The 24,488-nt window shown below is 40.8% G+C and overlaps 1 protein-coding gene across 4 annotated transcripts in view; it reads left to right on the forward strand.

Moving 5' to 3' along the window:
- Nucleotides 1-24,488, forward strand: part of AK5 (adenylate kinase 5) — a 263,749-nt gene that overhangs the window by 119,156 nt on the left and 120,105 nt on the right. For all 4 annotated transcript variants that reach the window (XM_003990243.6, XM_019837266.3, XM_011284927.4 and 1 more), the window contains exon 7: nucleotides 16,571-16,661. In XM_003990243.6, the coding sequence (XP_003990292.2) occupies nucleotides 16,571-16,661 (91 nt within the window). The remainder of the gene's footprint in view (nucleotides 1-16,570; nucleotides 16,662-24,488) is intronic.

Below are 24,488 nucleotides of genomic sequence, written 5' to 3' on the forward strand. Positions count from 1 at the left end.
TTGCCTCGTGTAGAGCAAGTACTCAATAAGTGGTAAGTACCATTAGGCACAGTAGTTGAGCTCAGCTGTCATGTTCTTGGGTACACAGACCAGCACACACATACTACATACACATGGCCAGGGGTTTCTGATAGGGGAAGCAGCTACCAGATCAAAAATCCCAGAAGGGCACCCAAATAACTTCAGGAAACAAGAAGGTACATCACTCAGCCCCTTCTCAGAAGGCACATCCCAAGATCTTAAGGCACATGTCATGCCTTTCATCCGTTTGCACTGCTGTTTCTCTGATTGGAATGCCCTTCCCTTCCCTTCCTTTCCTTTCCTCTCTTCAATTTTCTTAGTCTCACTTGTTCAGAACTTGACTCATGGGTCAGCTTTCTCAACCCCACACTGCCCACTTGCCCAGCTCCATTTCCAGGGCACCCAATGTGCACCCTCATTACACCCCTTCCCATAAGTAACTGTCATTAATGATTTACATATCATATACTCAATGTAGACCTTGAATTCCATGAGGGCAGTGACTCTGGCATATTTGACTGAATGCAATTATTTCCCCCAAATCATACTTATTTCATGTTCATGTCTCCAACAAGGAGAAACATTAGCATGATTCTTCTAACAGCTATTTTATGATCCACAATGATCATTGACTGTTCCCATAAAATATGCTTCTGTAAATGTTAAGTGCAGTCCCAAAGAAGTTTGTTAACAGAAAGACAGAACTACAAAAAGAATTAGATTGAAAATTTTAACTTCTTTCCTACTTGTAAGTGGTATGTTTCATCGTAATGTCCTATGCTCATATTATAAGATTCATTTCCCTCCGTTTTTCATTTTCTAAGCTGACCTCTTTGATTCCATTTGACCTCCTCCTGAGTCTCCACACAGTTACGAACTGATCATATTTGGCTATGGTAGTTAAAGTCAACACTGCTGGAAAGAAAGTTTTAAAAATATAAGAATGATGTCTTCTGCCCATTTCTTAACTGTGTTATTGGTTTTTTGGATGTTGAGTTTGATAAGTTCGATAAGTTCTTTATAGATTTTGGATACTAACCCTTTATCATTTGCAAATATCTTCCATTTTGTATGCTGCCTTTTAGTTTTATTAATTGTTTCCTTCACCGTGCAGAAGCTTTTTATCTTGATGAAGTCCCAGTAGTTCTTGTTGCTTTTGTTTCCCTTGCCTTCTGTGACGTGTCTAGTCTGAGGTCGAAGAGGTTGCTGCCTGTGTTTTCCTGTAGGATTTTGATTGTTTCCTGTCTCATATTTAGGCCTTTAATCCATTTTGAATTTATTTTTGTGTATTTAAAAAAAAATGGTCCAGTTTCATTCTTCTGCATGTCACCATCCAGTTTTCCCAGAACCATTTGTTGAAGAGACTTTTTTTCCATATTCTTTACTGCTTTGTCAAAGATGAGTTGACCACACAGTTGTGGGTCCATTTTGGGGTTTTCTATTCTGTTCCACCAGTGTGTCTGTTTTTGTGCCAGTACCATATTACCTTGATAACTACAGCTTTGTAATATAGCTTGAAATCCGAAATTGTGATGTTTCCAGTTTTGTTTTTTTCAGGATTGCTTTGGCTATTCAGGGTCTTCTGTGGTTCCATACAAATGTTAGGATTGTTTGTTCTAGCTCTGTGAAAAAGGCTGGTGGTATTTTGATAGGGATTGCATTAAGTGCGTAGATTGCTTGAGTCGCATAGACATTTTAACAGTGTTCTTCCAATCCATGAGGATGGAATGCTTTTCCATTCCTTGTGTCTTCTTCAATATCTTTCATAAGTGTTATATAGTTTTCAGAATACAAATCTTTTATCTCTTTAGGTAGGTTTATTCCTAGATATCTTACTGGTTTTTGGTGCAATTGCAAATGGGATCAATTCCTTGATTTCTTTTTCTGCTGCTTCATTATTGGTGCATAGAAATGCAACAGATTTCTACACATTGATTTTATAACCTGTGACTTTGCTGAATTCATGTATTAGTTCTAGCAATTTTTTGGAGGGGTCTTTCGGGTTTTCTACATAGAGTATTATGTCGTCTGCAAATAGTGAATAGATACTTTTCCAAAGAAGACATCCATGTGGCTAGCAGACACATGAAAAGATTCTCAACATCACTCATCATAAGAGAAATACAAATCAAAACCATGATGAGACACCACTTCACACCTGTCAGAATGTACAATTAACAACACAAGAAGCAACAGGTGTTGGCGAGGATACAGAGAAAGGGGAACACTCTTTCACTGTTGGTGGGAATGCAAACTGGTGCAACCATACTAGAGAACAGTATTTGATGTTCCTCAAAAAACTAAAAATAGAACTACCCTATATGATCCAGCAATTTGTAAATAATAGATATTTACCCAAAGTATACAAAAATGCAGATTCAAAGGGGTACATGCACCCCAATGGTTATAGCAACATTATCAACAATAGCCAAATGATGGAGAGAACCCAAATGTCCATCAAACTATGAATCAATAAAGAAGCTGTGATATATGTATTATACATATGACATTGTATATCATACATATATACATATATATATATATATACACACACACTATGTATACACACACACACACACACACACACACACATGAAATAGTACTCGGACATCAAAAAGAATGCAGTCTTGGGGCGCCTGGGTGGCGCAGTCGGTTAAGCGTCCGACTTCAGCCAGGTCACGATCTCACGGTCCGTGAGTTCGAGCCCCGCGTCGGGCTCTGGGCTGATGGCTCAGAGCCTGGAGCCTGTTTCTGATTCTGTGTCTCCCTCTCTCTCTGCCCCTCCCCTGTTCACGCTCTGTCTCTCTCTGTCCCAAAAATAAATAAATGTTGAAAAAAAAATTAAAAAAAAAAAAAAAGAATGCAGTCTTGCCATTTGCAACATTAATGGAGCCAGAATGTACTATGCTAAGTGAAATAAGTCAGAGAAAGACAAATACCATATGATTTCACTCATATGTGGAAATTAAGAAACAAAACAGATGAACATATAGGAAGGGTGGGGGAAAAGAAAGGGAAACAAAATGCAAGAGGCTCTTAATAATAGAGAACAAACTATGGGTTGACAGAAGGAGGTGGGTTGGAGATGGGCTATATGGGTGATGGTATTAAGGAGGGCACTTGTGATGAGCACTGGGTGTTGTATGTAAGTGATGAATCACTGAATTCTACTCCTGAAACCAGTATTGCACTGTATGTGCAAATACTTAAATTTTGAAAATACAGTAAAACATTGGTTTGCAAGCATAATTTGTTCTGGAAATATGCTTATAATCCAAAACACTTGTATATCAAAGCAAATTCCCCCATAAAAAATAATGGAAATTCAGATGATTCATTCCACAACCCAAAAATATACATATAAAAAGGTTACAGTACTGTAATATAAAAGAACATACAAAACATAAAGAAAAATGAACAAATTAACCTGCACTTACTTTGAAAACCTTTGTGGCTGGTCTAAGAGAGACAAGAGAAAGGAGGATTATTGTGTAGGGTGACTTTCACTATCACTCATGGATGTTGACTACAGTACAGTATTAATTAAGTCTTATAATATTCTGTATTTAATGTAATTGGCAACAAGGCAGCAGAGGAAAGGGTCTGTATCTGCAGGCAATCTGATCTAGAATGAAGCATAGCATTTCTAAGCTTACTCTTGTATGGAAAAGCCAAGGACTGTCCGTACATGCTTTGAGGTGACAAAAATACACTAGTGCCAGTTGTGGGAACCTTCCAATGTTCTGAAAAATCACTGATTGATTTTTACACCATGGTCTGAGAGGGCGTATCCCACAGAGAGAGAGAGAGAGAGAGAGAGAGAGAGAGAGAAGAACCACTGGCTCACTTGTGATGATGTGACACTTGGCATCACATACTATTCATATTGCAAGACATGGCTCATTTATCAAGTTAAAGTTTATTAGAAATGTTTGCTCGTCTTGTGGAACACTCGCAGAACAAGTTAACTCACAATCCAGGGTTTTACTGTAATAAAAGCAGAAGAAGGAAACATCTCAACTACAGAGAAAGGAAAGAAAAGAAAGAAAAATAAATAAATAAAAGGAATTAGAAAGAGCCTGATCTTCCCAGGGCCTAAATTAGCCTCTAGTCACACATCTGGTGCTTAGGCAGCACAGCGGTTTTTTCAGGCTTCCAGGGTGCCACTTAGGGCTCTGCAGCAGGAGACACTTGAGCACTGGAGAGAATGGAGCCTGTAATTAGAAAAGGTACCAAATGTCACATGAGGCTGAAATTTGACTTCTGAGACTCTTAACTAGCTTCTTTAGTTTGGAAGCTTTCTTGGCAGAGGTTTAAATCTTTATCCCACCACCTTGTAGTTGTATAAAACCTCAAATTGCTGGAATGCTGGGAGAGAGAGAAAGAAGGGGAAAACAGGAAGGGAAAAGAGTATTTTAATTAATCGAGTTTTCTGGTTAATTCAGTTTGGCAAGTATTTGTTGTCTATCTGTGGGGCTCAGAGCCTTGTGAGGTGCAATGCAGAAAAAATAGGAACTGCACAATGTGATTCTCGTCTATAATGGGTATATCTTGTCTGTTCTCCATTTTCTTCTTTTAATCTTTTTTATTGAGTTCTTTCAAAGTATTTTAGTCTTTATTGGTGCCTTAATAATTACAGAAAAGCTAACATGATCTATTGTTTCCTCCATGCATCTTCAGTGCCCAGCACATACCTGGCACAAAGCAGGTACTCAATAAATCTTTATTGAATTGAATGACATCATGTATGCAGTATAAGAGATTGGATAGAATCCATATTAATTCTAAGACATATTCTAAAATGTGGCTTATTTGACAAAATCCATTATATCAGTCTATTTGCTGGGCTACAGAACTGTCTCTTAGTTAATGTATCATTTAGTAGTATCATCTGTTTTTAATTTATTTTTAAAATTTTTGTAATGTTTCCTTATTTTTGAGAGAGACAGAGTGTGAGCAGGGAGGGGCAGAGAGAGAGGGAGACACAGAATCCGAAATAGGCTACAGGCTCTGAGCTGTCAGCACAGAGCCCATCATGGACCTCAAACTCACAAACCATGAAATTATGACCTGAGCTGAAGTTAGATGCTTAAATGACTGAGCCACCAAGGTGCACCTTAATAAAATATTAAATCCTTTTCACATGTACTAAATAGGGGTTTATGTCAGCTATCTCCATTCATTGAGTATATCTTTTATGTGCTTTCTGCAGCAAGTTCATAGCTTGAGTTATAGCACCTATAACATTGTGCAAGTTTCCAGTATACAATGTGATGGTTTGATACGCGTATATGTTGTGAAATTTTCCCACAATAAGGTTAGTTAACACATCCATCACTTCACATAATTACAGTGTGTGTTTGTGTGTGTGTAGTGAGAAAGCTTAAGATCTACTCTCTTAGCAACTTTCAAATATATAATATTGTTAACTGTGTCATTGTGCTGAATATTAGATCCCCATAATGTATTCATCTTCTAACTGGAAGTTTGTACCCTTCGACCCACATCTCCCCATTTCCCTTGTGCCTCAGCTACTGGCAACCATCATTCTACCCTCTGTTTCTATGAGTTTGGCTTTTTTTTTAGATGCCACATGTAGCAACTTAACTTTTTTTTTCAGCAGTTTCAAAAGCATCGCATCATAGTGCCCACAGAGATTAATGAGCAGGATCTTGGCCATTTGCTATCCATTCATGATCTGAACATTGGTCAGTCTGCTCTGAGTTCTACCTGAGCCTACAAAATTTAATAATCAGCTACTATAGCCACAAACCTTTCACTTCAAAAATTGTTCCAGACCCAGTTCCCACCACCAACTTGGATTTTTTATTCTTGGGCCTCCTCTCTCATCATCAACCTCCTTTATGACTGAAGACCTAGCCTTTCCCCTCTCATGGGTGGCATGGCCTTGTCCACCATCCCCTATGAGATGGCCAAAGCAAGGCTTCTGGAAAGCTGCCTGTCAGTCAGAGGCAGAGCTGCAGCCCTGGCTGGAGCATAGGGAGGAGGGACTGAGCCAGGCCAGGCCCTGGGTACCAGTCCGTGGAGCTGTGGAGCAGAAGTAGAGCAGCCTCTCCAGACAGCAGCAGGCCAGACATGGACCCATAGCAGAACTCCTCTCTCCAACCCCAAAGAGGCTCTCAGAAAGAGGGTAGGCATACTCTTTCTTTGGTTGCTGAGAAAGGATTGAGTTGGTATGAAAAGGGACATGGATGATAAATGACCTAAGTCCTCTCCTCATACTGAGAGGCAGGGTAGTTTGCAGAAAGACATTTTTGAAGGCTACTATGGAGGGGTGCCTGCATGGCTCTGGCAGTTAAGCGTCCGACTTTGGCTCAGGTCATGATCTCACGGTTCCTGAGTTCAAGCCCACGTCAGGGTTTATGCTGACAGCTCAGAGCCTGGAGCCTGCTCTGGATTCTGTGTCTCCTTCTCTCTCTGCCCCTCCCCACTTGTGCTCTGTCTCTCTCTGTCTCTCAAAAATAAATACATGTAAAAAAAATTTATAAAAAAAAAAAAAGAGAGCTGCTATGGAGGGTATAACTGAAGTCAACAGTAGACAAAGAGGACTATGAAGCAGTAGCCAGTTTCCCTCTGAAATTGGTAACTTGAAGCTAACCCAGGAGAGCTCTGTGAGAAGCTAGGCAGTCTTCTGTCTCTTATAGTCAACTTTGCCTGTCCTTACTCCTTCCAGGGCTCCTGGCCAGCCTGCAGAGAGGGAGGCCCTTCTGCCAACAGCTACAGCCACCTAGTAGCATACACCCATCGCTCAGAGAAGTAAGACTACCAACTGTGGCCTGAAAATAGGGACTAGGGAATAAGATCAAGAATGTTTGAGTGTATTGCATCTGGACCTAGCATGGCTTGGCTTCTACAGATTCTTAGAGGCCTGCCCCAGGAGTCCTTCTGAAAGCCTTGATTTGTTTTACAAGTGCCCAGCTAAGATGAAGTCTGTCCGTGGAGCTAAGAGCTGATCCTCACAGCCTTGGCAGGTGATGGCGCTCACAGTTTGATAGACCAGATGTGGATTCAGATCCTGGCTCTACCACCTGCATGACCTTGGACAAGTTATTTACTCTCTCCAAGACCCAGGTTTTGAATCTGGTGATAACGATACCCCTTTTATAATAATATTGTAGGGACTTAATGATACAATCATATAAAGAAAGCCCTAACGGTGAATGGCACATAGTAGATGCTAAAAAAATGGTAACTGTACCTGGTACTTTGTTGATTGGCTGTTGATGCGGATGCAGGTTCTGAAAAATGACCTCTGAGCTAATGTAATAACAATAATCAAAATTCGCAGTCTCCTTTTCTAAGTCTCTAGAACAAGATAAGTCAGTCATTATTACATTAAGGTTTTGAGTTCAGGAAAAAACTTTTTCTTAAAACACTTCATAAATATTGCAGTAATTTTTTCTGGAGCCACTTTATTGTGTTGACTTACTCCCGACCAAATTTTCCAGATGCTGTCTATAATCTGAATATCCAGTGAAATACAGATTCCATACAAAAAGCTGAGAAGAGCCTTACTCAGATATCCACGGCTTTCCAGTGTTCTGTACTCATCTCTTCGCATACCAATCATGTCTGTTTTTAGGTATATCTTCTCACGTTTTCCCCTTATTTCATTCTGTTAAGAAATATGTTCTACACACCCTGGTTCAAGAACCCCGCTCATCAAAACGGGATTGATTCAGCTTACTCAGAATATTATCCCTGCCCACCCCCCACCAAATCCATGTTGGTGCTTTCCTTTCAGATTTTGTAATTAATTATGAAGCTTCAGAAACACAATTCTGCAGATGATTACCAACTGCCATTACTCCATCGCAGATAACTACACATTTCACTCCAGTTACCACAGATCTTTACATTATTACTATTTTAATGCAATATCCAATTTTTGTTGGAGAAAAACAAAATCACTGTGAAGAGGATGCTAACCAATCGGTCATTTAGAGGGAAGTCTCTAAACATATAAAAGAGAAAATTTGAAGTCCAATTATCTGCATGTTGGGGGATCTCCAGCAGCAGACGATGAAAGCCATTGGTGGAGAGCATGCTTAATTGAAATCCTTTGCATGAAACAAGGGAGAAGTAAATAATTCAGGCAATGAGTTTGATGCTCGGAGAATGATACTTAAGGGATGTATAAAACTAAGACAATACTAATAACAGAACCAGTTTGTTTCCTTCTCAAATTTAAGCAAAGAAAAAGTGAGAGGCAGACCTAGACTTAAGGAAAGGTGGAATCTGGAAAGAGAAATTGAACTAGTATTCTCCCTTCGAGCCCATTTAGAGATATTTTGTAAACCTAACATTCCTACCTAGCAGAGCAAAGAATGCAGAAAGCCCTGTCTCCATGGAGAAGATTTGGACAGCCTGTTGCAGCCTGCAAATCAGCGCCAAAAGAAAACAAAACCATAAACTAATTTTTGCCCTTAAAAATGCAAACCGTCACTGCCCCTTTCTCCTCACATGGCAGTGCTTCTACTCCCCCTCCTGTAATTTCTTTCCCTTATGCAGGTATGTTTTGTATGATTTTGAAAGCTGTTCCCACATTTATTATTCAAGTTAAAACATGTGTTTGTGAGTCAACTGGGGAATTTGGTAAGCATCTTATTTTGAAACTTCCAGTTGACCTCCCAGCCCTCTTAAATTAAATGACCTTAAACAGATTATGCAAGCCCATGTCCTCTGAGAGTCCATTCCCTCAGAATAAGAGAGTTTTGTTAAGATTGCTAGACAAACGACAGTCACCAAGAAAGATAAAGTTGCCCATCCAATCACAGAATTTCAGAGCTGGGAGCAACGTCAGACAGCATCTGCTCTAGTGGCACACGATTCCATCTGCCCCATGAAGCTCGGTTCTCACCTGTGAGATGTAGATAAACTTTCATTCCATCACCCTCCACCTAGGCTACCCCTGCAGCATTGTCACTTCTGCTCTGCTTTGCATTTTAAAGTAAACATCCTAGGTTCTTGCAGCTCAAAACCTTTTTCCTTAAAAAGAAAAAAGAAAGAAAGAAAAATCATCACTACCTGAGTTTCAAAACACTATTTAGAAACTCAAAACCTGATAAGATTAGGGTTTCTCAGCTTTGGCACTGTTGACATTCAGACTGGATAATCTTTGTCATGAAGGGGCTGTACTATGCATTATAGGATATTTTGCAGCATCCCTGGACAGTCGTGTCCCCCTGCCAGTTGTGACCACCAAAAACGTCTCCCAACATTTGTTGGGAGTGGGGGAGAGATGGGTGGACAAAATCTCTCCTGGTTGAAATCCATTAATGTATATAGTTTGTGCAAAAACAAATAAATGTGCAATAAGTAAAATGATGATTTCAAAGCCAGTTTGCCTCTAACCATACATACAACCTCTCTAAACACTGAGCATTACCACTTTGCAAGAGCCTTAACCAATTAAGTGTCAATTGTTCTGATAGTACCCCATCACAATGCTCTCCAAGGTCTGTATGCCACAATATCTGCTAAAAGAATGGAGGGAAGAGTCCCATGCTAGCCCTGGAGTTGTACAAGTGGGATGTCCCAGAAAATAAAGCAGCCTAAGTTCAATTCTGTGGTCCTGATGCAGAAGTAAATGAGCTTCAGCAGCATCTGCAAAATCCAGAGTTGAGTTGGTTATGTGGGTGTCCTCGTCCTTCTTCATGGTTCCATGTTCATCATCCAAACATTTAGCAGTAGTTAGTTGGAGTCTACCCAGCATGTAGTAGTTACTCAGCAAATATTTGTTGAAGGTTTTTATGGATAGTGTTTTACCTTTTGCAATCTGCCTCTGGGCTGAGACAATCAGGTACATTAGCCTGTGCTAGAACTAAACATAGCTTTGTTCAAATCAGTCAGAGAATGGATATCTCCCGGAACGTCTCAAAGTCTCTTGTATTCATTATTCCACAATCCCCAAGTTAAAAAAAAAGTGTGTATGTGTGTCCAAAATATAGAAGTGATCAAATAACTGTAAGATATACTCCCTCAGACCTAGGAAGTCAGAGAGAGAGACAAAAACGAACTGCAGGCTGTGTGCTGATGTGTTAAATATATACCATCTCCTTAGTCCTCACAGCAATCCTGTTGTGTAGGTGCTAAGAACAGGGGGGAAATAAGTTGCTCAAAGTCAGATGGCTGCTACAGGGGAAAGCAGAACTTCAAATCCAGCTCTAGCAGAGTTTTAAGCTGTCTGAGCCCAAGTTTAAGCCTCCCAGACTCACTTGTGCACCAGGCCTTGGTTGCTTATTGAATGGAGAGCCCTGGCCAGCACTGCCCTGTATCTCCAGCACTGCTGACAACCAGCCATCCTCTTCAGGGTGGAAGGCAGGGCTTCATCAAACCCACCATGGTGGGAGTCTCTACAGAGACAGCACTCAGACCCAACCAGACCAGACCTACAGAGGCTTCTTTCAGCACTTCTAGATTCAGATGCTCTGCTGCTCTGCTCCCTGTGGTGTGGGGATACGTCTTCTCAGTGGCTGCCCCAGGGGCTAGACAGCACACCCAAGAATTAGAGGGTACTTAACTCCTCAGAGGTAAAACTTGGACCAGTGAAATACAGGAAATTGAAAGGACAAGTTCCCCGCCCCCCCCCAATCAGACTTGTTCTGAAATGTAGATGGTCCATTTAGTCTTTCTAGAGACCAACCTAGCAGCTCTGTTTTCTTGTGAAGCTGGGGCCAGTCCAGGAATGTACTACCTTACATTTGTTTTCCTTTCCTGTTTGCCTTGTTTTTCTTTTTTCCTCACACTTACTGTCCTGAGGTTACACACACACACACACACACACACACACACACACACACGGCACAAAACCTCTGGTAAAGTGTTAACCTATGTTTTGCTTTAGGCTCTGTTTTCTAGGAATCCCATGCTAAAACACAAATTTATGCTCTTTTATTTATAAAACCACAACACTGCCATCCATTTCTCAAAAGGCTAAGAAAAAATAAAATCCTTCTTTAGTACATGTTCCTCCTTACTGATGATAGCTAACAAATATTTTGAAAATAAAAAACCATAGTACATATGGGTATGAGGAGCAGTGCATCAAGATGGCACTAAATGTGCCTTCATGGTCTCCTCATATCTGCCCTAACCACCAGCTGCTTTTCTTATCTTCCTTTTAGATAAAAGGGCTGTGGTAACACTCATTCGAGCAGGGGTGCATCTGTCTTACCACGATGGTATCTGTAGGGCGGAAGGTGTCAGTCATCCGAAGTGCAAATCCTAGCTCAGCTTATTGGCTGTTTGACTTGAGAAAGTCATAATATCTCTGAGTAGATATTTCCTCACCTGTAAAATAGAAAGAAAACTATCTGCCTCACCTTTCCCATGGGCTAATGTGACGTACAGAAAGCACTTTGAAGCACCATTCAGAGGTGCTTTAACTGTAAGGAGAAGTAAGAAAAATAACTTTCTAATTCAGGCTTTTAAAATTTCCCTTACTAAAAATGATGAAACACTTCAGTAGGAGAATATAAAGGAATAAATCGCTTAGTTTCTTCTTAAATATTTCAAGATACTAATTAAGATTAAAAAGCTAAAGAGCTGAGACCTCTGGCCCAGATAAAATAAAAGAGACTGGATTTTCCCTCCCACTTGAAACAAACGAACAAAGAAAAATTTAAAAATCTTAAAAAACAATTCTCAAGATACGTTACAACAAGCCATAAGATGATTCTTTGAGAGAAAGGAAACAAATACGGAAAGCCCTAGGATTGCTCTTAACTGTTGGAAGTTTCCGGGCTACTGAGCAGGAAGAAGGAAGCCTTGTGGAGAATGGTGGACCAAATGGGTTGAACAGAGTTGAGAGTCTAAGAGACCAAGGTCAGAGGACAGAGTACCAGACATATGAGCTACACTGAAAGAGAACTCTAGAGATCTGCCAAGGGTTCCCCTCCAGTATTCAGCAGAGTACTGTGCAGTGTATGCATTTGAGGAAACTACCTGAAGCTGAGAGACAAAACCACCCAAAAGGATTAGCTGGTGCTACAGCAGACTTGGAACAGTGCCTTTTTCTACCAGCCATTCTGGAAAACCTCTTAATTCACAAGGCAATGGGTAGAGTACTTTGAAGAGTCTTGCCTCCACTGTGGGGAATAATTGGACACTAAACACTGCTCTGGTCCAACCCAACAAGTCTTTCTTTTTTTCAAGTTTTTATTTAAATCCCAGCCAGTTAAAATATAGTGCAACACTAGTTTCAGGTGTAGAATTTAGTGATTCATCACTTACATTCATCACCAGATGTTCATCACAAGTGCCCTCCTTAATACCCATCACCTATTTAACCCATCCCCCACCCACCTCCCCTCTGGTAACCATCAGTTTATTCTCTATAGTTAAGAGCCTGTTTCTTGGTTTGCCTCTCTTTTTTCCCTCCTGTGTTCATTTGTTTTGTTCTTAAATTCCATGTATGAGTGAAATAGTATTTGTCTTTCTCTGACCGACTTACTTCACTTAGCTTAAGATTCTCTAGCTCTATCTATATCATTGCAAATGGCAAAATTTCATTCTTTTTGATGGCTGAGTTATATATATATATATAATTATATATATATAATATATATTATTATATTATATTATATATATTATATATATTATATATATTATATATATTTATTATATATAATATATATAGAATTATATGTATATAATTATATATAAAATATATATATAATTTCTTTATTCATCAGTCAGTGGACATTTGGGCCCTTTCCACAATTTGGCTATTGTTGATAATGCTGCTATAAACATCAGGATGCATTTGTCCCTTTGAATCAGTATATTTGTATCCTTTGGATAAATATCTAATAGTGCAGTTGCTGGGTCACAGGGTAGTTCTATTTTTAACTTTTTGAGGAACTTCCAAACTGTGTTTTAGAATGGCTGCACCAGTTTGTATTCCCACCAACAGTGTAAGAGGGTTCCCCTTTCTCCACATCCTTGCCAACACCTGCTGTTTTCTGTGTTGTTAATTGTAGCCATTCTGACAGGTGTGAGGTGGTATCTCATCATGGTTTTGATTTGTATTTCCCTGATGATGAGTGATGTTGAGCATCTTTTCATGTGTCAGTTGGCTATCTGGATGTCTTCTTTGGAAAAATGTCTATTCATGTCTTCTGCCCATTTCATCACTGGATTATTTGCTTTTTGGGTGTTGAGTTTGGTAAGTTTTTTTTATAGATTTTGGATACTAACCCTTTATCAGATATGTCATTTGCAAATATTGTCTCCCATTCAGTAGGTTGCCTCTTAGTTTTATTGATTGTTTCCTTCGCTATGCAGAAGCTTTTTATTTTGATGAAGTCCTAAAGTTTATTTTTGCTTTTGTTTCCCTTGTCTCAGAAGGCATACTTTGTAAGGAATTGCTACGGCCAGTGTCAAAGAGGTTACTCCCTGTTTTCTGCTCTCAGATTTTGATAGTTTACTGTCTCACATTTATGTCTTTCATCCATTTTGAATTTATTTTTGTGTATGGTATAAGAAAGTAATCCGGTTTCATTCTTTTGCATGTGCTGTCCAGTTTTCCCAACACCATTTGTTGAAAAGACTTTTTTCCATTAGATATTCTTTCCTGTTTTGTTGAAGATTTATTGCCCATATAGCTATCAAGCCATTTCTGGGTTTTCTGCTCTGTCCCATTGATCCATGTGTCTGTTTTTGTGCCAGTGTCATACTGTCTTCATTGCTGCATCTGTGTTGTAATATAACTTATAGTCTGGAACTGTGATGCCTCTAGCTTTGCTTTTCTTTTTCAAGACTGCTTTGGCTATTTAGGGTCTTTTGTGGTTCCATGTAAAGTTTAGGATTATTCTAACTCTGAAAAATGCTGGTGGCATTTTGATAGGGATTACATTAAATGTTCAGATTGCTTTGGGCAATCTGGACATTTTAATAATATTTGTTCTTTTAATCCATGAGTGTGGAATGTTTTTCCCTTTCTTTGGGTCCTCTTCAGTTTCTTTCATCAGTGTTTTTATAGTTTTCAGAGTGCAGGTCTTTTACCTCTTTGATTAGGTTTATTCCTAGGTATCTTATGCTTTTTGGTGCAGTTGTAAGTGGGATTTATTCCTTGGTTTGTTTCTATTTCTGCTGCTTGATTATTGGTGTATAGAAATGCAACAGATTTCTATACATTCATTTTGTATCCTGCAACTTTACTGAATTTGTGTATCAGTTCTAGCAAATATTTGGCTAGCCCAATAAATCTTAAAACCAAGATCTGAAAGAATCAAGTTGTTTCCAAGTAACTAAACTGCATTCCAGAACAAAGCTCAAGAATATTTATAGGAATACAAAAATATCTAGCACCCAACACAGTCAAAATGATGATGTGTGGCGTCCAATAAAAATTACCAAGCATGCAAAAAAACAAGAAAAACGCCTCATAATGGTGGGAAAAAATCAACCAGAACTAACTCAGAACTGACACCAGATGTTAGAATCAGCAAAGGACATTAAAAGTTATAATTATATTTTGGCACCTGGGTGGCTCAGTCCAAGTGTCTGATTCTCGGTCTCGGCTCAGGTCATCATCTCAGGGTTCATTAGTTCGAGCCCTACATGGGGCTCTGCGCTGACAGGGTAGAGACTGCTTGGGATTCTCTGTGTCCCTCTCTCTCTGCCCCTCCCCCACTCACAATCTCTTGCTCTCTCTAAAATAAATAAGTAAACATGTTTTTTAAATGGTTATAATTGTATTTTAAATGTTCAAACCTTCAACAGAGACCTTCAAACGTCAATAGAGATGTAGATTTTTTTAAAGACTCAAATTAAGCATCTAGAGATGAAAGCTACAATGTATGAGCTGAAAGATACCCAGGATGAGACGAACAGTGTATCCATACAGTAGAATACTACTCAGCAATGAAAAGGAATGAACTATTGATACAACATTGATGAATCTCAAAACAACTGGGCTGAGTGAAAGAATCCAGATGAAAAGGATTGCATTCTGTATAAATCCTTTTATATAAAATTCTAGAGAATGCCAAAAAATCTGTAGTTAGACATATAATCAATGATTACCAGGTAGGGGGGCAGAAGGAAAGGATTCATTCCCAAGAGGCACAAGGAAACTTTTGGAAGACAGAGTTATATTCACTATTTTGATTTTTATGATGGTTTCACAGGTATGCAGACACAGATGTCAAAACTTACCGATTTGAATGTACAGTTTATTATATATTGATTATAACTCAGTACTAAGGTGTATTTTTAAAAACCATTGCACAACTGGGAAATAGAGAACTTATAAATATAACTGCATTTTTCAATATTTACATTTTTTGTAAATTTTAAAGAATGGTAAAATGTTTAAATCTGTCATTTTTATTACATCTAAGTCTATGGTGTCTACAGACTACATCTTTTGTGTAGGAGCTGTAGTATCTAGTATAGTAACTAAAGTTTGTTTGGGGGCACTTTCCTTTTTCTTTTTTTTAACAGTACATTAGAAAATCCCCCCCTCCGCTCTTGTTTAGAGCTCCGTATTTTCATGAGTTTAAAATTTTTTTTAATCTTTATTTTTGAGAGAGAGAGACAGAGAGACAGAGTCAGAGCAGGGGAGGGGCAGAGGGAGAGGGAGACACAGAATCTGAAGCAGGCTCCAGGCTCTGAGCTGTCAGCACAGAGCCCGATGCTGGGCTCGAACTCACGAACCATGACCTGAGCCAAAGTTGGACGCTTAATCAACTGAGCCACCCAGGCACCCCTCATGGGTTTCTTAAATGAAAAACAAAAACCCTAAGAGCCAGAAGCCACAAGGTAAATTTCAATTATCATTTTTTTCCAAAGCTTACTTTATAAGTTACGAAAAATCTACACATTTTTCTTAATCATAAATGACTGTAGGGACACCTGGGTGGCTCAGTCTGTTAAGGGGCCGACTTCAACTCAGGTGGTGATCTTGCGGTTTGTGGGTTCGGGCCCTTCATCGGCTCTGTGCTGTCAGCTAGGAGCCTGGAGCCTGCTTTGGATTCTGTGTCTCCCTCTCTCTCTCTGCCCCTCTCCTGCTCATGCTCTGTCTGTCTCTGTCTCTCAAAAGTGAATAAATGGGGGCGCCTGGGTGGCGCAGTCGGTTAAGCGTCCGACTTCAGCCAGGTCACGATCTCGCGGTCCGTGAGTTCGAGCCCCGTGTCGGGCTCTGGGCTGATGGCTCGGAGCCTGGAGCCTGTTTCCGATTCTGTGTCTCCCTCTCTCTCTGTCCCTCTCCCGTTCATGCTCTGTCTCTCTCTGTCCCAAAAATAAATAAACGTTGAAAAAAAAAATTAAAAAAAAAAGTGAATAAACGTTAAAAAAAATTTAAATAAATAAATAAATGCACGCTGACTCCCTTCCTTCTTTGTTTGATATGTGTGGTCTAGACTGAAAAATCCTCCATGAGTCTGTTTAAGACTCAAGGGCTTTAGTTCCTGTTGACCTGCTTCATTAGAGATACAGTTATATGATGCTTGCTCATTATATTTGGGAATGAACTAATTTATGCATTCTCTTGTTCCCAACTTGTCTGTCCTGTTTCCCCCAGTTTGATGCTGACCGAAACGAAGATGAGGTGTTCTATGACATCAGTGTGGCAGTTGACAGCAAGTTATTTCCAAACAAAGAAGCTGCAGCAGGTAAGTCACCATGTCCTTTGGGCAACAGTATGGCCTGATCACCTGCCAATTGTCTGGAGCTTTGTAGTAATGTTGGAGCTCAACAATCTGCTGCAAGGTTTTAAGGATGACACCGTTCTCAGAGCTTGACACTCTCTGGTTTGAAAATAAAGGCTAAAACAAAATAGAAAAGAAGGACTATCCATTTGGCCCTTCTAGTGAATGCTTGCCTTCCAGTCATTGCACATGTAAATTAGCAAGCAGTCCCAATGTAACACACGACCTGTGTTACTATAATTGAAAAAGTCGAATCTAGCCCACTTTTTGCGCAACAATTAAAAGTTACAACTCCCCCAGGACTCCTTAACTCTGACATGTCTCTGCTGTGCCCCCTGGGAAAAGCCTCCCCTTCTGTCAGATAGCTGCTCCTCTCCCAACCCACAGCTCCTATTTTGGCTCTGTGCCTTCTCTTCCTAAGCATTCACCCCTAGAAGTTCGACCTTGGACAATAGTGCAGGGCAATCACACACCCTTATGTAAGCAGTACTCAAGGTTCTGTCCTTGACCCTTATCTCATTTTCTTTGACTGTCCCTCATGGTCTCCACTATCAGTACTATGCAGATGACTCTCAAATCTTTGTCTCAGTCCTGAACTTTCTTCTCAGGCCATAAGAACAACAAAACTTCTGGGCTGTAAAGAAAAAGACTAAACATGAAAAATGTTTACCCATATTTGATTTGAAGCCCCCTAAGAGTAGCTTCAAAGAAAGTCAAGGCAGTGATCTTTCTGGGCAGACCCACAGAGCACAGATAACAATGTAAACTCACCTGCCTGGTTTTCCAGTGATACTTTTATAGTAAGATGGCCTATTGTTGGAAAGACTGAATGTTGAGCAGCATATAAGATCATATAAACCAGAGTGCTACTGCTCTGAAAAATGCTATGGCAGCCATGCTTTGTAAGTCAATATTGTATTTAGAACATTTATTTAGACCTCTAACAACAGTTATCTAACTGCTAGGTATCCCATTTGTTAAGACAGTGGAGTGGAGGAGCTGATTTAAGGTGCACCTTATTTTTATTTTAAAAATTTTAATTCCAGTAGAGTTAACCTACAGGGTTATATTGGTTTCAGTGTGCACATAGTGATTCAACAATTCCATACATTACTCAGTGCTCATCATGATAAGTGTACTCTTAATCCCCTTCACCTATTTGACCCATCCCCCCACCCACCTCCCCTCTAGTAACCATCAGTTTGTTCTCTATAGTTAAGAGTCTGTTTCTTGGTTCACCTCTTGTTTTTCTTTCTTCATCTCTTTTGTTTCTTAAATTCCTCATATGAATGAAATCACATGTTTGTCTTTTTCTGGCTGACTTATTTTGCTTAGCATAATACTCTCTAGATCCATCCATGTTGTTGCAAATGGCAAGATTCATTCTTTTTGTGGCTGAGTAATATTCCATTGTGTATATATACCACATCTTTGTCCATTCATCTGTCGATGGACACTGAGGCTGCTTCCATAATTTGACTATGGGGAAAAATGCTGTAAAAACATAGGGGTACATATAATCTTTTCCAGTTAGTATTCTTTGGGTAAATACCCAGTAGTGGAATTAAAGGATCATAGGGTAATTCTGTTTTTAATTTTTTGAGGAACCGCCACATTGTTTTACACAGTGGCTGCACCAATTTGCATTCCCACCAACAGTGCAAGGGTTCCTTTTTCTCCACGTCTTCTAAGCTGCCCTTTCCTTTAGAACACTTGACACTTTGTGGCTCTCTAGTGGCATTTCTGAAAGGTGGCCTCGTCCTCCAGTGATGCAGCAGTGCTGGCTTTTGTGCTAGTCGGTGAACTGCCTGAGGACAGGTGCCATGTCCTCCAAGTGCACAGTGCCTGCCCCATAGCAGAGGTCACCAGGGACTTCATCTCTCCATCTTTCCTCTCTATACCTCCAAAGTTATGAACGAGGAAGGAGTCTGCTCACAGTCTCAACTCCTACTACCTCCCATCCACTCCTCCAAACTCTGAAAGCTGAGTTCTGCTCCAGCTTTAAAATAAGCCTGTTCTAGGGGCGCCTGGGTGGCGCAGTCGGTTACGCGTCCGACTTCAGCCAGGTCACGATCTCGCGGTCCGTGAGTTCGAGCCCCGCGTCGGGCTCTGGGCTGATGGCTCGGAGCCTGGAGCCTGTTTCCGATTCTGTGTCTCCCTCTCTCTCTGCCCCTCCCCCGTTCACGCTCTGTCTCTCTCTGTCCCAAAAATAAATAAACGTTGAAAAAAAAATTAAAAAAATAAATAAGCCTGTTCTGTATATAACAGCCCTTGGTGATGAAGTGATCCTGGGAGGGACCGTGGTAAAGTAGAAACACATGATGCCTCCCCTACAGAGGCAGCCCCTCTGAAGCTCCATGTTATTGTTGCCGTTAAGGCATGGACCAGTTGTTGCTGGATCTTTCTCTCTTTCAAGAGTGAATAGAAGACTGAATCTGTAGGTGAAATCTCGAGGCTTGTCAGTGTTGCTGACTCACCCAGTTGTCCATGGCCACTGCTCTGTGAATTGTCAACCCCCAGGTTTTGTCCCTGTACTCTTCCCTATTCCCTGGACCCTCTTTGCCGAGTCTCAGCTGCCCCACAGACCCCATATCACCTCCATGTGAATGGCTTTCCATTCTCCTTTAAAATTTTTCAAATCAAAATTCTTGTTTTTTAAGTTTATTTATTTTGAAAGAGAGAGACAGTGCGAGCAGGGGAGGGGCAGAGGGACAGGGAGAGAGAGAATCCCAGGTCTGTGCTGACAGCGCAGAACCAGACATGGGGCTCGATGTCACAAACCATGAGATCGTGACCTGAGCTGAGATCAAGAGTTGGACCCTTAACCAGCTGAACCACCCACGTGCCACTTAAGTAAAAATTCTATACATTTAAGATGTGCAACATGATGATTTGGCATGGATATGCACAGAGAAGTGACTACTACAGTTAAGCTAATTAATGTATCTTCTCTTCACATAGTTAACCATTTTCCTGTGTGTAATGGGAACACCCAAAATGCATTCTCTTAGCAAATTTCCAGTACTTAATACAGTGTTATTAACTATAGTCATCATGCTATCAACATTACATCCCTAGGCTTATTCATCTTACATATCAGCAATTTTGTACCATTTGGCCAAAATCTCCCCATTTCCCCCACCTTCATGCCATGGTAACCGCTGCTCCACTCTCTGCTTCAATGTATTTGACTTTTTTAAATTCCACGTATAAGTGAGATCATGCAGTTTTTCTCTTTTAAGGGAGCCAGGCAAAATTGTCCCTGTCCTCACAGCCCACACCAGTCATCATTCCTCAGGGACACCTTGGGAGTGCAGTCCCTGTTCTTTATCCCCACTCTAATTGGCAGGGCTTTGTCATTCCTTGCCAGCCTCTTACCTCACCCCTGAATCCTGTTGCTGCCATGGGGATCCTGACAGAATGCAGCTCTGACCACCCTGGCTCCCTGACACAACAATACAAACAAAACAAAGCAAAACCTTCAATGACTTCCCTGCAGGCTGAGCACCAGTGTCCTTAGCATGACAGATATACCCATAGCTTTGCTGCAGTGGCCTTCCTCCTGCCCTAGCACTGCCTCCCCCATACCCCACCAGCTTCCTCCAGTCCCTAGAATGTCTCAAACACCTTCCTGCCTCTGGCCATTTGCACTGGTTGTTTGGTATCCCTTCCCCCATGTGCATCCCCTCTCCTCTCTCACCCCCTAGCCCCTCCTTCACCCTACTTTGCATCACGGTTTAAATGTGATTTTCCTCCGGAGGTATTCTCAGCCCCCATCCCAGACCAGTTTAGACCCTGGCATAATCCCCTAAACTTTTCCTGCAGGCTGTTTATCACAATTATGATTATATAATCATGTATATGATTGTTTGCTACAATTCTGTTCCCCTGGGGCACCTGGGTGGCTCAGTCAGTTAAGTGTCTGACGTTGGTTCAGGTCATGATCTCACAGTTCGTGGGTTCAAGACTCGCATCAGGCTCTATGCTGTCAGTGCAGAGCCCTCTTCAGATCCTCTGTCCCCCTCTCTCCCCTCCCCTGCTTGCTCTCTCTCTCTCAAAAATAAAAATAAAACAAAAAAATTATATTTCCTTTATTAGAGTGCAAGACTGTGTGTGGATGGAGAGTATGTGTATTTGTTTGATACCCAGTGTGCATCTCATAGGAGACGGCACAGAAGTGCTTTCTCAACTGGCTGATCACCTCGGCTGGGCTACTCGTCTCAGTGTGTGGACTCACAGCCACACCACGTTTTCTCTGACTCCAGAGCAGAGTGAGCATTTGCTTGCCTCCATGCCGTAGAATGCCGTTCCCCAGACCTGTGCACCCCATCTGCAGCCTCTCCTCGTCCCTAGAGTCCTCCATTCGTACTCTGGCAGAGCCATTCAGAGGCATCACCCAATCCCCGTGGACCTCAGATACCTTATCTGTAACAAGGGGATAATAAGAGTGCTACCTCAGGATCCTTGTGAAGAGCAAATGGTTTACATGGATAACAGTGTGTGGCTGTCATATTGAAAAGGCTATATATGAGTTAGTGTCTTTGCTGAGGGGTTGAGGCATCACAGGAAGAGACCACATCTTATTCAACACATTTCCCCATTTTCCTAGGTCCACTTCTAATCTCTTTGCCCTCTCTCTTTTCCTTCCTCCCCGGCCTCTGTCATGGAGTAACTGGAAAATCACCCCTGCGCTTCTCACTCAGAACAGTCCCAACACCATATCCCATGAGGAGCTCACTGTCTAGTCACAAATACCGTCAGGATATTTTTCCAAAGAAATGCAATGCTCTTCAAAGGAATGCTAACGGAAACTGTTACTAACACATTCCACGCCTGTTAGAATGAGAGCTGGGCTCTTGGTGCCTGACGCCTGAGGCATTTAGAAGGGATTGAATGTGTGTAGAGTGAATGGAGATCAAGATCTGCAAAAGGAAAATGTAAATGTCCTTTTACTCATTTTTCAGTCATTCAGCCTGCATGTATCAAATGCATAGAATTTCTAAATTCTGCTCTTAAATGTAGAGATGAAATACAACCCCACCTAAAGCTGCTTACGGTCTTGCAGGAGAGACAGGACAAGGGAGAAGACTGCTTTCCTCTCAGGGGGTGGGTGATGAGTTAGAGGAGCTCTATCTACAGATGCCCCTCACTGCACAAGAAGTGCTGCCTTGCAGGGACACCCCTTTATTTGGGATTCAGAGTGGGAGGGGGACCTTCCTAAAACTTCAGATTGAAGATCCTCTAGGAGCAGAGAAGTCTGTAACATTGCCCCAGAAAGCAATGTGGATAGCCTTCTGGTTCATCTTCGGCCAGTTTGTATCATCTTCCATCTTAAATGTAGGGAGACAACCTGCAAATCATCTTTCTGAGGCCCATTCTACATCTGAAACTGGTGACACTGAGAGTTCCCTGTGGGATTCTCTTTCAGCTCTGTATCTATAGAAAGAATATTTTTAAATCTGAAAGAAATTGAGAAATTCAAACTAGGGGGGAGTAAAAGCCATACTATCACTTTTTCAGAATGCACTGATTTTGCTGTCCTTTTTGAGTAACAAGATCATTGCAGGTGTTTTATGTGTTAAATTGTCCAATGAAAGAAGGCAAAAATGTGTAATATGTCTATATTTACCTCTCTCTTTTGTATGTCAAACCTTAGACTATTATTAAAGGTCCCATTTTGAACAAGCCAAGCAACCAATGCTAAAAAAAGGAAAAGAAAAAGAAAGAAAGAAAGAAAGAAAGAAAGAAAGAAAGAAAGAAAGAAGAAAGAAAGAAAGAGAAAAAAAGCTATTCAATCATTATCTGAGTGGATAATGACATCCATTGTCTATCGCTTCCTATGATTTACTAGTACTGTTGCCAAGAGCAACATGTCAAGAAATTCCATCTCTTAATGATACGATAAAATTTCTGTCAAAAGCATTTTATTAGGAAAGCCGAGCTCTTCTTCTTTGTAAGCACAAATTTGTTTTTTTTTTAAAGAGGTTTTTTTTTTTCTTTTTTTTTCCCCTCGGACAAAGATGTCTTCATTCTACCATTGCCGAAGATAGTTTTCTAATAATCTTGTTCTGGTTACAAATATTCATGTGTAATACCTGTTAACCAGGTTGTCTAAGAGCCCTTCACTTTGTACCTTTTTTAAAACACCTGAAAGAAAGGCTTCTAATTGAACAAAATAAATAGGACACAGGAACTAAAGCGTCTATATGTTTAATAAGCCTTTGTGTTCAGATCACATTGCTCATTCCACATGAATCACTCCAAATACAGCTGAGGTGAGGATATCATTTGAATCCAAGTACCTATCACCACTTCTCCATGTGGTGGGTAAGATCCATATTATGGAAATAACGAAAGCTAAATAAAATTGGCATTACCTTTAATGATGCTGTCAATAGCAACCACCCAGCAACGAGCATCGATCGTCACAGGCTGGAGTGACACTCTTTGCTTCCACTTCTGGTTCTTCCATTTCTGCAGCCACCTGGTGACACCCCTCATCACCAGCCATCCACGGTTCCTCATTTTCTCAGGATGTAAAAGAGGCAGCCAACTCCTCCACATCCTGTCCTGTAGGGTACTGTAATGAACGATCATATTTGTAAAACCAGTTGGATTGCTCCTGCTTAGCATTTGGAGTGGGAAGGATGTACTGGAAGAAATGGGAGCTACAACTTCTGCCTTTGATCTCCCTCACTTTCAGTAGGACCTAGCCCAAGTTATTTGCCTTCTGCAAAGCTCACTGTTTTCTTTTCTAAAATGAGATGGCAGTATTCTGTGAAATATGGGTTCTAAAACTTCCACGATCTTATATGGAAAAATACACATTTACTTCTGACGTCTTAACTGCCCCACAACACATAAGTGCAAACTGATCTCAAACTGGGCTTCAGAACAGTCAAATATTTTGGCCCTCAGATATACCTTATAACATTTCTTATTTGAAAAATGGCAAAAGCACAAAAATAGAAAAATTACGTATAACACCACTACTTTTTAAAATTATATATAGGGCACCTGGATGGCTCAGTTGGTTGAGCATCTGGCTTAGGCTCAGGTCATGATCTTGCAGTTCGTGAGTTCAAGCCCCACATCGGGCTGTCTGCTGTCAGCGCAGAGCCGTCTTCAGATCCTCTGTCCTCCTCTCTGTGCCCCTTCCCCACTTGTGCGCTCTGTCTTTCTCACTCTCTCTCAAAAATAAGCCTTAAGGGGCGCCTGGGTGGCGCAGTCGGTTAAGCGTCCGACTTCAGCCAGGTCACGATCTCACGGTCTGTGAGTTCGAGCCCCGCGTCGGGCTCTGGGCTGATGGCTCAGAGCCTGGAGCCTGTTTCCGATTCTGTCTCCCTCTCTCTCTGCTCCTCCCCCGTTCATGCTCTGTCTCTCTCTGTCCCAAAAATAAATAAACGTTGAAAAAAAAAAAAAGAAAATTAAAAAAAAAAATAAGCCTTAAAAAATAAATAAATAAAAGTATGTATAAAATTTAAGTTTTCATATGGCCCTTCTAGTCTCACTTTGTTAATAGCATTAATAGTGGTGTGTAGTCTTCCTGACTCCTTTCGGGCAACTACCTTATTAACGATGGACTTGGCAAGGGCTGCCCTCTTGATGTGATGGCATCACCCAGAGGTTGTGCCCTACAAACCTATGCAACCGAATGTGGAAACTCCACAATTAGTTACCTTTCCAAAATTCTTTGATGGGTCAAGCATCTCCATTCTGAAAAACTGTCATCCTTTAAAAAAAATTGTAAAGATACAAACACAATAAACAAGGGTGTTATTTGCTTAGTAC

This window comes from Felis catus, chromosome C1 (assembly GCF_018350175.1).
Source record: "Felis catus isolate Fca126 chromosome C1, F.catus_Fca126_mat1.0, whole genome shotgun sequence".
Taxonomy (NCBI): Eukaryota; Metazoa; Chordata; class Mammalia; order Carnivora; family Felidae; genus Felis; species Felis catus.